The sequence below is a fragment of the Zootoca vivipara genome, chromosome 6 (genome assembly GCF_965207765.1).
Source record: "Zootoca vivipara chromosome 6, rZooViv2.hap1.1, whole genome shotgun sequence".
Classification (NCBI taxonomy): domain Eukaryota; kingdom Metazoa; phylum Chordata; class Lepidosauria; order Squamata; family Lacertidae; genus Zootoca; species Zootoca vivipara.
In genome coordinates this window covers 41,350,714-41,364,350 of record NC_142589.1, presented here as the reverse complement: position 1 = coordinate 41,364,350, position 13,637 = coordinate 41,350,714, and the positions used below count along the sequence as shown (strand labels likewise).

Here is a 13,637-nt window from a genome sequence, read left to right as displayed (position 1 = left end):
TTCAAGAGAAATGGTATATTGGCTTCAGCAAACAAACTGTTCCAGGGAAGAAGGGGCTGACAATCCAGTTCCCACTCAAGTCAAAAAGAGACAGATGTATTTTATCTGGCGACACAAAGTCTGCTCAAAAAAGCACTTGGAGGAAGTGAAACCCTTTGCAAGTTTGCGGAATGTGAAAAGAAATGAATGTGAATAAAATGGAAGGAAAGGGGCAGACGAGAAATACTGTAGCCATCTTTTTAATGATGCAAGGAAGCTGCCGTACCGTATATTGGGTCCATCTAGTTCAGTACTGTCTACACAACCTGCTCATCTCCCCTTTGAATTGAGCATGTCCTACACACAACTCACAGCCACCAGTGCCCAGCATCAACTGCCCGAGGCAGCCACCTCACTGTGCCTAATTATAGGACTGGCCCTGAGGTGGTATTTCATAAATTATAATCAATATATGTCACCTGGTATCAGGCATGTTTGCAATGAGAATGCAGTGATGTGAGCTTAGACCACCACTTCTACACCTGATAACCCCATCACACCCATGATTCATCAAAATCTGGGCAGGTTAAGGTAATACCAAGAATAAAGGCTCCCATAGTATTTAGATGTATTGTGATATACCAGGGTAACCTCTGGTCCTCCAGATATTGCTGACTACAGCTCTCATCATTTCTTAGCTGAGCCTGATGGCAGTTAGAGGCCCACAACAGCTCACAGCCCACAAATTTCATGTCCCGTCAATAAACTGAATTCAGTGTGTCCTCACTCTGTTGAACCATCAGACTTTGGAGGCCCGTAAAACTCCAGACTGGTTCAGACATTGCCAAGAGGTGCAGAAAGATGACAGGTGAGAGGCCTGTGCTTCAGTTTCCTCTCTTAATGTAATATATTTAGTTCAATTGTTCAATTCAACACCTTTATTGGCATATATATATATTTAGTTATAAGTTTAGTGAAATTGATTATTTGTAGGCTTTTTCCCCAAAAAAAGCTGCCTTTGCAATTTTACGTTGGTGTTTATTTATATGCTGCCTTTTGACCAAAAAAAAGGCCACCAAGGCAGCTCAGAAAGAGTAAACAGATACATGCAAATACAATAATGCAAATGCAAAATAATACAAATGGAAGTGATACGATTCAAAGCAAAATCTTAACATTTCAAAAGTATTAAAAACCCAGCATATCTGTGTTCCTGCCAAAAGGACATTCTCTACAAAAATGTTAAGAGAATGTTAAGTGGTGCTCTCCTTCCTTGGAGGTTTTTAAGCAGTGGTTGGATGGCCATCTCTCATAGATGCTTTAGTGGAGATTCCTGCATTGCAGGGGTTGGACTAGATGACCCTCGGGGGTACCTTCCAACTCTACAAGGCTATGATTTTATGACAAAGAGAAATACTTAAGCAACAGCTTTGCCTTATAAGGGTCCCAGGCAGGGGGAGTGGGGCAAGGCAGGTAGAAAATCTGCTTGAAGGCTGTTTTGGAATTTTCTGGCAGAAGATTTGTTGATTGCCACCCAATGGATGGTTGTAAAAGGAGGGGTTAGAAAAGTTCAAGGAGCAGGAGGCTATCATTGGCTACTAGTTTTGATTGTGATATACTACCACCAAACTTAGAGGTGCCATGCTACTGAATAGCAGCCACTAGGGAGCAATGTTGAGAGAGGTCTATTGTCCTCATGCCCTGCTTGTGAGCTTCCCAGAGGCATCTGATTGGCCATTGTAGGAAGCTGGATGCTAGACAAGATAGGCCTTCAGGTGCATGGGGAGAGTTTCATTGGAAAGACCCCTACAACATCTGTAGTCATCATTTGTATTGCTTTACAGGGCTTTCTTCCACAGAGATGGCAAGATGCTGCCTTCTCCTGCTTTCTTTGACGCTGGTTCTCGCTAGTACTCATGGAGAAGATTTCACAAGGACTGCCATTAACAGTAACATTAACAAGCGCATAAAGAGAGAGTGGATCTGGAATAAAATGCATATTATCGAAGAGCACAATGGGACTCTGCCACATCATGTTGGGAGGGTAAGAATATATTTGTTGAATTTCAGTCTTGCCCATTCTCCCAAATGAATGTAATTTTTACCCCGTTCTTTTACAATTAGCGATTGATGAACCATCAATTCATAGTTCAGTTGTAAAGGATGTGCTTTATATGCAGAAAGGCATAAGTACAATTCCTGGAGTCTCCAGTTAGGCTACTAGCTAGGGTGGCTATGTTCTGCTTCCATGGCCCAAGGCACTTGCTGAGAATACTGTTGTACGAAGCTCTTGCTTTTGGGCTTCCCATAGGCCTCTGGGTTGGCCTCTGCAAGAACAGGATACTGGATTAGATGGGCCATTGGCCTGATCCAGCAGGCTCTTCTTATGTTCTTACAAGCAGGTAACTAGTGACGAGGAAGATCTCTGGCTATGAGTTGCAGAGTTGAGATAGATTGACAAATTGTCCAGCATGGTATGAAATAGCTTCCTATGTTTTTCCAAATTCCTTTTCATTTCTATTGTCTGCCTGTGTGCCAGCCTCTCATCCAACCTATGGCTGCTGTTGCTGAATGCCAGCTCAGCTCTGAGAAGACCTCACTCACTCATGATCTGATTATGGATGAGGAGGCCAATCTGGTCTGTATCACTGAGACCTGGGTGCTCCCCTGTGCAGTATCAGGGAGGGGAAGTTGTTGTGGTCTATAGAGATTCTCTCTCTCCCTTCAAACTTTCTGTCCAGTTGGGGGGGGGTCTAGAGCAGGCATTCCCAAACTTTGGCCCTGCAGATGTTTGGACTACAATTCCCATCATCCCTGACCACTGGTCCTGTTAGCTAGGGATCATGGGAGTTGTAGGCCAAAACATCTGGAGGGCCGCAGTTTGGGGGTGCCTGATCTAGAGTGTGTGTTCCTGGCCCTGGGCAATTGGCGCAGATTGGAGATTCTGCTGGTTTATTGCCTGCCTCACTGAAGCTCAATCCACATAAGACTGAGGAACTGTTAGTGGGTGGTTCCCTACACCGGATGACTGGGAGGTTGCCTACTCTTGATGGGGTTGTACTCCCTCTGAAAGAGTGGGTATGCAGCTTGGGGTTCCTTTTAGAGCCATTACTGTTGCTTGAGGCTCAGATGGCCTTGGTGGCTTGGAGTGGCTTCCATCAGTTTCAGCTGGTGGCCCAGCTGCACCCCATCTTAACAGGGATAGCCTAATGTCTGTCGTCTATGCTCTGGTAACCTCTAAGTTAGATCACTGCAACACATTATACCAGGCATCCCCAAACTTCGGCCCTCCAGATGTTTTGGACTACAATCCCCATCTTCCCTGACCACTGGTCCTGTTAGCTAGGGATCATGGGAGTTGTAGGCCAAAACATCTGGAGGGCCGCAGTTTGGGGGTGCCTGCATTATACGTAGGGCTGCCTCTGGAGATGGTTTGAAAACTTCAGCTGCTGCAGAATTCAGTGGCCAGATTTCTCATTAGGGCAAGACAGTTTGAGCATATAAAACCAATCCTGACCCGACTGCACTGGCTGCCAATTAGTTTCTGGGTCCAATTCAAAGTGCTGGTTTTGACCTATAAAGTCCAAAATGGCTCAGGACCACAATGCCTCACTGCAATGCCTCAACTTAACTGTCAACTTTTCGCTTTTTTTAAGGGAAGTTCCCTTATTCCGAATAGGATTCCTCATGAGAAAAGGGAAAAGTTGGCAGCTATGTGCCTCAAGGATGTCCTCTCTCCATATGAACCAACACTGAGATCATCCCCTGAGGCCCCTTTTCATGTGCCTCCTCAACAAGAGGTCCGGAGAGTGGCAACACAAGAGCGGGCCTTTTCTGCGGTGGCTGCCCACTTGTGGAATGCTCTCCCAAGGGAGGCTTACCTGGTGCCTTCCTTACAAAAACATTCTTATCCCAGGCCTCTAGCTACTTAAACAAATTATGGCCTTTTAAACTGGGTGGGGAAGGGATATTGTTTTTGTTTGTTACTATAATATGCATTTTTGTGTTTTTATATTGTAAGCAGAAAGTGATTTTCAGATGAAGGGCAGTATATAAATTTAGTTAATAAATAAAGTAAAAATAAATAAATAAATAAATATTATTCACTAAACATTAAAGAAGCAGTGCACACTATAGCAGTTCCAGGACATTATTTTGCCCATGAATCTACATAAAAGTACCTAAAGCCATGAAAGCTGGATATCTATCATTTTCTGTGAAGCCCTAGTATTATAGCACTATGACCTTTCTGCAAAGATTAGGTGCATTTGCGGGTCTGAGAGCTAACATAAGGATGTTGAGAAGGAATCAGATATATTCTGTTCCTTTCTTGGAAGACGAACGAGCAAACATACAAAGGAAGGAACTCTTTTGGGGGACAATTCCAGGAAAAGAGAGGAAGCTTCACCATGTCCTACAGAACAAGCTCACATTAGCAGAAAGTACTTGCTGCAGGACTCACGGCCTGTCAAGCAAATGCACTGATCCAGAAAGGTCCCCTTCACTTCACTATGACAGCCTGACAGAACCCTGCTAATATTCAGGGAAATGAAAACATACAGCTGCCTCCATCAAGGACAGCATCAAACTCAGCAATGAACACCAACTGAAAAGCTTTGCCTGAGTCACATGCAGTTAATCAAGGGGATTTCATAATGTACTGTTCCATTGTCTATATTGTTGTATGTCACTCCTATCTCCAAGCAGGACGAGACTCTAGGGGTTCCAGACAGCTTACCCAGGGTTTGTGTCTTCTTTTGGAAATGAGGCACAGCAGAGACTTTGGTGTCCTTATATATATATGGTTTATTTACACATATATACAACCTGAGCAATTGGTTTTATGAGTCCCTGGCCATTGTCTAGGCTTCTTATGGCTTCTATGTTCCTAGGATCCCTTACTGACTGTTCTGCTTTCACAATTTAATTCTTATTTACAGACTTTGTTGTGCTTTTTAGATCACATCAACCATCAGGAATCCCAATGCTAAATACGTTCTTGAAGGGGAAGGTGCTGGGACTCTGTTTAGAGTTGAAGACAGCACTGGAGATGTGTCTGCAAATGAGAGGCTGGACCGAGAGAAGAAAGCGGAGTACCACTTGAAGGCTCACATTCTTGACCGTTTCACCAATAAGTCATTGGAACAACCCTCCGTGTTCCGTATCATAGTCTATGACATCAATGACAATGCCCCAGAATTTGTACAAAAAGTGTTTAATGGTTCTGTCTTGGAAATGTCACCACTAGGTAAGCTCATCTCTCTCTTTAAAAAATAATAATAATGCTACTGTGCTTGCATGGGGGGGGGGGAGTACCTTAACAGAAACTTGGCATGGGGAGCCACTTTCTGCCCAAGGGCCAGATTCAAACCTAGCCAACCCTAGAAGTTGTAAGCTGTTTCTCTGCCCAATAGCAGGCAAGGCCAGAAGTGAAAAGGGTGGGGCAAAAGTCAGCAGGTTGAAAGGCCAAGAAAGCAAAGACACCAGCAAAACTTTTTTTAAAAAATGCATATTTTTTTATTTATTTAATTTAATTTTTATGTATTTTGCAAACATTTTACACATTCTTAAATTTAAGTCTCCTTTCCTTTAAGGCTTAGTCTTTAAATCAATTAAAATGAATGTAAGATACCGTACATAAAATGTTAAGTGTAAGCAAGGGAAAGCCACAGACAATGTGGAAAGTGACAGGACAAACGATAGATGGGTAACATCAAATGATGTCACATGATTGGCAAGTGGGCAGAATTTGCTAGAAATGGGTTCAGAGGCCGGATGTTTCCCACCACTAATATAAATGAAAAGAAGCATAGATCATCCAGTTGCAGTAAGAAAGCTAACTCTTCCTTACGGTAGCTTCTTATGCTGAATACTTGCAGAAACAGACCATGGCTCAGAGCCACTCTAGTCATGTGGAGCTAGCCATGTCCAGCGATTTATGGCCCTGGATGGAGGCTCAGGAGACATCTAGCCAGCTCAGCCAAGCCCAGATTAGCACTTAGATGCATAATGTAATTTGAGAGCTTACACACACACACAGCGCCCACACTAGATCCCTGGTCTGTAAGTGACCTCTCCCTTCTCTTAGTTAACCCTTTCCATCCTTGACTCGCCACTTGTATAGCTAGCCCCAGAATAGTTTCCTCTTTCACCAAGCCTTTTAAGATTATATCTTTCCCAGTCTACATCTGCATTGGAATTGTTTTAAAAATACTTTTATTGTTTCATCACTTGTTTGTCACCCTGAGCTCCTTTGGGAGGCAGAGCAGGCTATACTTTATTTATTTATTTATTTATTTATTTATTTATTTATTTATTGAGCATTCTTATTGTAACCAGTGTGGAATAGTGGACTAGAGTCCTGGAATAGGAGCCTGGGCCACTCACTGTCTCTCAGCCTGGCCTACCTCACAGGGTTGTGGTAGTGATAAAATGGGGAGGGGGAGGAAAAAACATGTCCGCTTACATGGCCTTGAGTGCCTTGGAGTAAATGTAGGATAGAAATTTCCTAACAGCAGCAGCATTAAATAGGAGGGTTCAAAGTGGTGTGGGAGAAAAAGCTTTGTTTCAGGAGAGTCGGTTTTTGAGACCGCTTTAAGCAGATTCATCACAGTTCTTGTTGGCAATGTTTTTACCCGAACAGAATTGAAACACTAATAATTAAGTATCATCTTTTGGTAACAATCTCCCCTCCCCCCTTGCTCTTGCTCTCTCTAGGAACATCAGTCACCAAAGTGACAGCTGTAGATGCTGATGACCCCACAATTCTTGGCAATACTCGTGTTTCCTACAAAGTTATTCAGGGAAACCAATACTTCAAAATAGATGATACTGGTAGGTATGATATCAATAAATCAGCTGGTAAAAAGTAATCCTGCCAGACTCAACTCCTCACAGTTCAGGAAAGCTAGTCCTGGGAAGTCTGAGATCCAAAAGTAGAACAAAGCACTCTTATTGCTCATGCTAACAGGCAAGCCTGAATAGGAAACTTCTGTGTAGAAGTCAGGCCACACCACATCATCTGTCAAGTCAGTTTGTTGGTCTGTCAACCTTTGAGAACTTTCAGACTCACTGTGAAATAATATACTTCTGCATACCCACCTGCTGAGTCTTCCAAGCAAGCAGAAACCAATGCCTTTTTGACAGGAGTGCCAACTTGGCCCTGCAAACATGGGTGCCCAGGGCTGTGAAATTGTGGCAGTGAAATTGTGGGTGCCCAGCCCCTTCGTGGGGAATTTTGTGGGAGCTCAGGCACTCAGGGTCCCAGGGAGTTGGCACCTATGCTTTCTGATCGTCCCATTTAGCTTCCAAACTAACAGATATGAAACCACCAAAGTTTGGGATTAGAAGGATCTTTGAAAAGTTCAAAGGATTTCTCACCCCCCTCATCTGCTGACGAGGAGCAAACAATGACAGCTGGCTTTTCTAGATTTGAAGCAGGTAGGTGGGTAGACCACACCACACATAAAGTTTACCTTGGAAGGATGGAAAGGGAGAAGAGAGGACTACCTTGGAGAGGACTGCTGGGCAACCAAAACTGGCAAGTAGTGATCTGTGGGAGGGAGTCAAAATTCTGTTAACTGTTTTTAAAATTAAAAATGAATGCTAAATTAAAGGCAAGCAGTAGAAATTTAGGTTATACAGATTAATCTAATAGTAAAAAATAATAATGTTGAGGTGATAGATGAGGCAGGTGCATGTTTAGCTTTCTTCTTTTCTTTTACAGGAACAATCTACACAGCTGTACCAGATTTGGACAGAGAAAAAACCCCTGTTTATACAATTGTGGTAGAAGCAGTGGATGGTCACGGTCTACACTCAGAAGACTCAGGCACTGCTACAGTCCGCATCTCACTGACTGATATCAACGACAACTTCCCAACATTTAGGAAAAGTTAGTTTTGCAAAATCAATGAATTAAATTCGATGAAGCCACCTGCTCCTAACTCAGTTCATGGAAATTGCATTCAGTTGAATGTAATGCATTGTGGGTTCCAAATCTGACTAGATATTTGGAACATTTATAAATTCCGTGACAGCATGTCAGACCACTGATGCATCCAGTGCAGCATATGTACACTGGCTGGCAGTGGCTGTCCAGCGTTTCCAAGCAGGGGGCACTGCATACTGCTAGGCAGAGTAGACAGTATTAGGCTGGATGAATCAATGGTCTGACTCTTTCTATGGGTGTTATGCAATTCTACTGTTACTCAGAGTAGACTCATTGAAGTTAATGGACTCGCCTAACTTAAATTCATTAATTTCAGTAGGTCAACTCTGAGTAGGACTAAGTTGGATACAGCCCTGTGTTCCTTGAAGCTAACACAGCCCTCTGTCCATGCCACCAACTGACACACCATCACTTCCCACTCATTCAGTGAAAACAAAGAATGCATGGGTGGGTCCACAGCAAACAGTTAGATTTACACACAAGCTAAGTAAGCTACAGTTTAGGGCCTCAAATTAGAAGGAGCCTCTAAATACAAAAATATTGAATTTCAAGTTTTACATAATTGGTTAAAAATAAGCAGGCATATTGCAAATTCTGTTGTGATCTGTATTTGTCACAACCAGTGCTGTTTCCATTCTGCTGCAGTTTGGTTTCTGCCAAAGATTCTGTTATTCATCACGTTGTCCATTATTTAACGTATGTTATGTAAGCTACTCCAGGGGCACCCTGTTTCCAACAGCTGATCCCAATGCAGCCCCTTAGCCAAAGGATACCCAGACCTCAGAGCATGAAAACACTCAAGATGGCCACACATAAGGCCAACGCCACACAATTTAGTGATGAAAACTGAAATGAGCAAGATGATGATCCTTTTGTTAGCAAGAACATGTGTTCTGATTTTCCTTTTATTCCAAAGTACTTTTATTTGTTTGTTTTCCAGAAAACTTCCATTTTGAAGTCCCTGAAAATACCAGGTTAGACGGTGAAGTTGGTAGACTGGAAGTTGAAGACATTGATGAGCCACAGAACAGAAATACAAAGTACAGTTTTGTCCAAGGACCTTACCAAGATACCTTCAGAATAGAACCAAACCCCTTCACAAATGAAGGAATAATTAGACCTAAGAAGGTATTATGATCAATGTATCTTTGTTTACATCAGGAGTGGGGAATCTTTGTGAACCCAAGAACTACCTTCCCTTATAGCTAATTTTCCGGGAGTATGTGCCCATGGTTGGTGGGGCCAGTACAAAAGGTGTATGGGACAACCACTTTCTCACACATATCCATTCATACATCTAGACACATGCAGTATGTGTCTCCACCCCCATCGTTCAGCCCAGACACTGAGGTCCAGCGCTGAAGGCCTTCTGGTGGTTCCCTCACTGCAAGAAGCGAGGTTACAGGGAACCAGGCAGAGGGCCTTCTCGGTAGTGGAGCCCGTCCTGTGGAATGCCCTCCCATCAGATGTCAAGGAAATAAACAATTATCTGACTTTTAGAAGACATCTGAAGGCAGCCCTGTTTAGGGAAGTTTTTAATGTCTGACGTTTTATCGGATTATTATTATTATTATTATTATTATTATTATTATTATTATTAACATTAATTCTGGTGGGAGCCGCCCAGAGTGGCTGGGGAAACCCAGTCAGATGGGCAGGGTATAGATAAATAAATACTATTATTTTTATTATTTTTATTAATTACCCACTATCACACAACAGGCTAATAATTGACTAAATAAATCTACATGGGTACAAAACATCCAGAAGAGTTTGCAAGAGTTTCCATTAAATTCCAGGTTCATTCCAAAATGGGCTTTGCAGACCAGAAATATGAATATAACTCTCTTATATTAGGAGCTGGGCCACAGCTCAGTGGTAGAGCATCTGCCTTGCATGCAAACGCCTCGGGTTCAATATCCAACATCTCCAGGTAGCACTGGGAGAGACCTCAGTCTCAGACCCTGCAGAGCTGCTGCCAGTCAGTGTGGATAATAGTGACTTGGCTTCCTGTGTTCCTAAATATTAAAAAGATGTTCATTGTATACACAGTGTCCCTTTTTATTGTGTACTGATAATGTTTCTGTGTGTGTTTTTAGCCACTGGACTTTGAGAAGGTACCCTCCTACAAGTTTGATGTTGAAGCAACTGATGCCAACATTAACTATGCATATTCCAGGACGAAAGGATCCAAGAGTATTGCAAGTGTAACCATCAAAGTTCTCGATGTTGATGAACCACCTGTCTTTTCCCAACCTTTCTATATATTTGAAGTTCAAGAGGAAAGTGACATCAAAAAGGTTATCGGATTTGTGTCGGCACATGACCCAGATAGAGCAAAACGGAAAATAAGGTAACAGAAAGCTTCTTCTGTACCCAAAAGGTGCTCGGTCAACTGAGTTTGCATCCCTTGCAACAACACTTTATACAGCCCATGATAATGTGTTGAAGAACTGAATTTTTACACTGTATAATGCAGGGATGAAGAGCCTATGGCCCTCCAGATGTTGTTAAACCAGAGGCATAGCATGGGCAGGGCCAATGAGGCCATGGCCCCAGATGCACATTTATAATGGAGTACAACTAGGCGCCCCCGTGGGGCTGGGGAAGTGGCAGAGCCTGCTTCTCCTCGTGGTCGCGAAGGGACTCTGGCGCATGCCCTGGCCCTGAGCTGGCCATGAGGGAGGGGGAGGGCACCGTGCCTTATGTTCCCCTTCGCTATCCAACGACTCATCCCCCAGCCCCAACTCTGTCTCTGCCTTGGCTCCTCCTCAAATACTACTTTGATACCATTTTTTTTTTATGCACCCAACACAGATATCACATCCTGAGATCCAATTATTTCAAAATATCCACCACGGGACATATTTTTGCCTTGAAGCCTTTGGACAGAGAAGAAAGTGCCTGGCATAACATAACTGTGGCAGCCAATGAACTGGAGCAAGACAGTAAGTATGAACTTGTGTTACTAGGGAATTTGACAAGAGTGAGGCACCCAGAGATTCCCTCTCCTTTGCAGATTGCAATAAGCAGGCAAACTACAAGTCCTCCCTCTTTGAACCTTTTTGCTGTTGTATCCATGCCGTGAAAGCCATTCTTCAGTAGGGATCCATCCCAAGGCCTTGTGCCAAGTGGGTGGCACCAATCATGAGGGTCTTCTTATCTGATTCACTCCCCCACTCCTCCAATCCTGTCAAGGGTATGATTTTATGTTAAAAACCCATATTTGCATGATAATACAGCATCATGGAATGCAGGGAGGGAGGGAGAAATTCAAATCAGTTCACATTTAAAGGTGTTTCTACCTACTTTGCACTTTCCTAAACTATAGCTATACAACCATCCTTCGAAATTCACAATTGTTTGAAATTTGCAATGCTGGTTTCCTGCCAAGATATGCTTATAAAAATGCATAGGGTAGAGTGTGCATAAAAAAATATATGTATGTATTGGTAACAATGTTTTTGCATACAAAAAATGTGCATATTGGGAGAAATTTGCACTAAAATACTGGTGAATTTTCATGCGAATGTTTTTGGAGGGGGGAATCACAAACTGATGTAGAAATGTGGAGAGCCGGACTTCAGACTGGAAAAATTAGAAACTGACATAAACGGAAATTGATAGATTTGCCCGTCCCTACATGGAGTGAACCATCTGAAAATCAGATTCCTCAGCTCTCTGCAAGTTGCATCCAATGGATACTAAAATTGGATACAACCCTATGTGAGCCAAAACCCTGCTTTGTAGGGTTCCAGATCGCATGAAGATAGCCCTACGCAAACAATTGTGCATTACACGTGGCAGTTCTCTGCAGACGTTCTTACATGTCTCAGAGTTCAGGCCAGCTAGCAAGGTTCCTCCGCTCCAATTCACTCACCACACTGATGTAATGTGAACACTGGTTGCCTCTATTTGATTTCAGAGGGGTGCATGGTTGATGAATCTGTGATTTTCTTCTTGCTACAGGAATTGTGCCCAATCTAGAAACTCACGTACCAGTTTACATTAAAGTTACTGATATAAATGACAATGCACCAGAATTTGCTGATGTTTACAATCCTAGAGTGTGTGAAAATGCTGCGCCAGGAAAGGTAAGGTATCAGAACCAAACTGTTTTTACTACTCAGCTGCACAGACCAGCAATCCTTGCCAGCCTAGGAAGTCGGATGGGGAAGTTTCCAGTTTGCTCCACTTTTTGGACTGAATCTTCCCATTTTGTCCCCTTTAAACCTATCAAATCAGAACACTGATCTGCAGATATATTCTCAGAAAATATTTCCCAAAATTAAACCCCTTATTAAGGAAATGCCTTTGGGGTTCTTCAACTCCAAGGGTATCATTATTTAAAATGCAACTGCAAATAAAACAAGGAGGATTTGGTATTATATCACCAAGCTTGTTTATTGCCAGAAACTAGAAACTGGAAACCCAAAATTAGTGATAGCTTCACAACTTGGGCAACCCTAGAATATAGATGTTTAGCTCCTTTATCTTGATGGACTGCACTAGGATCACAATATATCAAAACCCAGGATTCTCCTGAAACAAGATTGTCAGCTAGAAAATATGGAACACAATGTCTTGTAAAAATTGACCAATTTTCCTATGCTAAACTGACTTTGTGGGGAAATGCCACTTTTAAAATCAGGGTGGGGTGGGGAATGGTAATATGGAAGAACAGGATGGAGGCAGGCATATTGACTTGAGACCAATTAATAGATGAGAGTGATGAATTTTATACTTGTGCTATATGAAAAGAAAAACACCACCTATTTGATTCAGCCCAATGGCAATATTTGCAGCTGCACCATATGCTAACATCTTTATTTGGACCGGCAGCTTTTACAGCATCTAATACACCTAAGATAATAAAAACAATTGGTTAAATCCTCTCAGACTAAAAACCCGGTGAATGTTTTCCACAGATACCTGGTCTCAATTAATCAACTTGACATATGGTATCTGAGAAGTGAATAGAATAAAGAATTGGAGGTTCCTATTTTACCTAAGCAGTGGGACAATAATTTAGCTTCTATAGTTAATACAACAAAAAATAACATTAAGAATCTATTGCCCTTAATTTCAAAACTGTTTATATACCTACATTTCATATTGTATCACAATTCCAAGTATTTTTTTATTTTTCTTTAATGTTTGTTTTTGCTTTTGTTTTGTTCCTTTTCTTTTACTTTATTTTCTCACTGAAAATTTTCGATAAAATATAACTATAAAAAACCTGATCTGCAAATGAAGCACATAATCAACAACTGCACAAGGATGCATACTGTACTTATGAGGTGCTCCAAGGACAGGCTCTTTCTTCTTTTTAACCTTTTTAACCTTTTTACACTGCTCCACAGAAGCCCGTGGTTGTGTGGTACAATATATTTTTCAAATTGCTCCCAGAGAGTGACTGTCACTCTTAACGTGAAGTCCCTTCCTGGGCAATTGTTTGAGGGGGGAAATGACCCTGTGTATTCACGACAACCTTTTCAATTCCTGTAGACTGTTATCATCATTTCTGCTGTGGACAAGGATGAAATGTCACCAGGAGTGAAATTCAAGTTTTCCTTGGTGTCTGACGAGAGCAACTTCACTCTAATTAACAATCACGGTACGTTTCTGTGGATTTCATGAGATGGCAAAAAGGAAACATTGTATGAATGTTAACTAACCATGCGCCAAATACAGCTTCATGGTTTGC

At 42.2% G+C, this 13,637-nt stretch overlaps 1 protein-coding gene across 2 annotated transcripts in view; it reads left to right on the top strand.

The window, feature by feature from the left end:
• CDH5 (cadherin 5) overlaps window positions 1–13,637 on the top strand; it is a 31,286-nt gene that overhangs the window by 14,179 nt on the left and 3,470 nt on the right. For both annotated transcript variants that reach the window (XM_035119438.3, XM_088672011.1), the window contains 9 exons: window positions 1,824–2,023; window positions 4,939–5,227; window positions 6,697–6,813; window positions 7,706–7,873; window positions 8,871–9,058; window positions 10,030–10,283; window positions 10,748–10,878; window positions 11,900–12,024; window positions 13,439–13,547. In XM_035119438.3, the coding sequence (XP_034975329.1) occupies window positions 1,841–2,023; window positions 4,939–5,227; window positions 6,697–6,813; window positions 7,706–7,873; window positions 8,871–9,058; window positions 10,030–10,283; window positions 10,748–10,878; window positions 11,900–12,024; window positions 13,439–13,547 (1,564 nt within the window). In that variant the 5' untranslated portion in view covers window positions 1,824–1,840. The remainder of the gene's footprint in view (window positions 1–1,823; window positions 2,024–4,938; window positions 5,228–6,696; window positions 6,814–7,705; window positions 7,874–8,870; window positions 9,059–10,029; window positions 10,284–10,747; window positions 10,879–11,899; window positions 12,025–13,438; window positions 13,548–13,637) is intronic.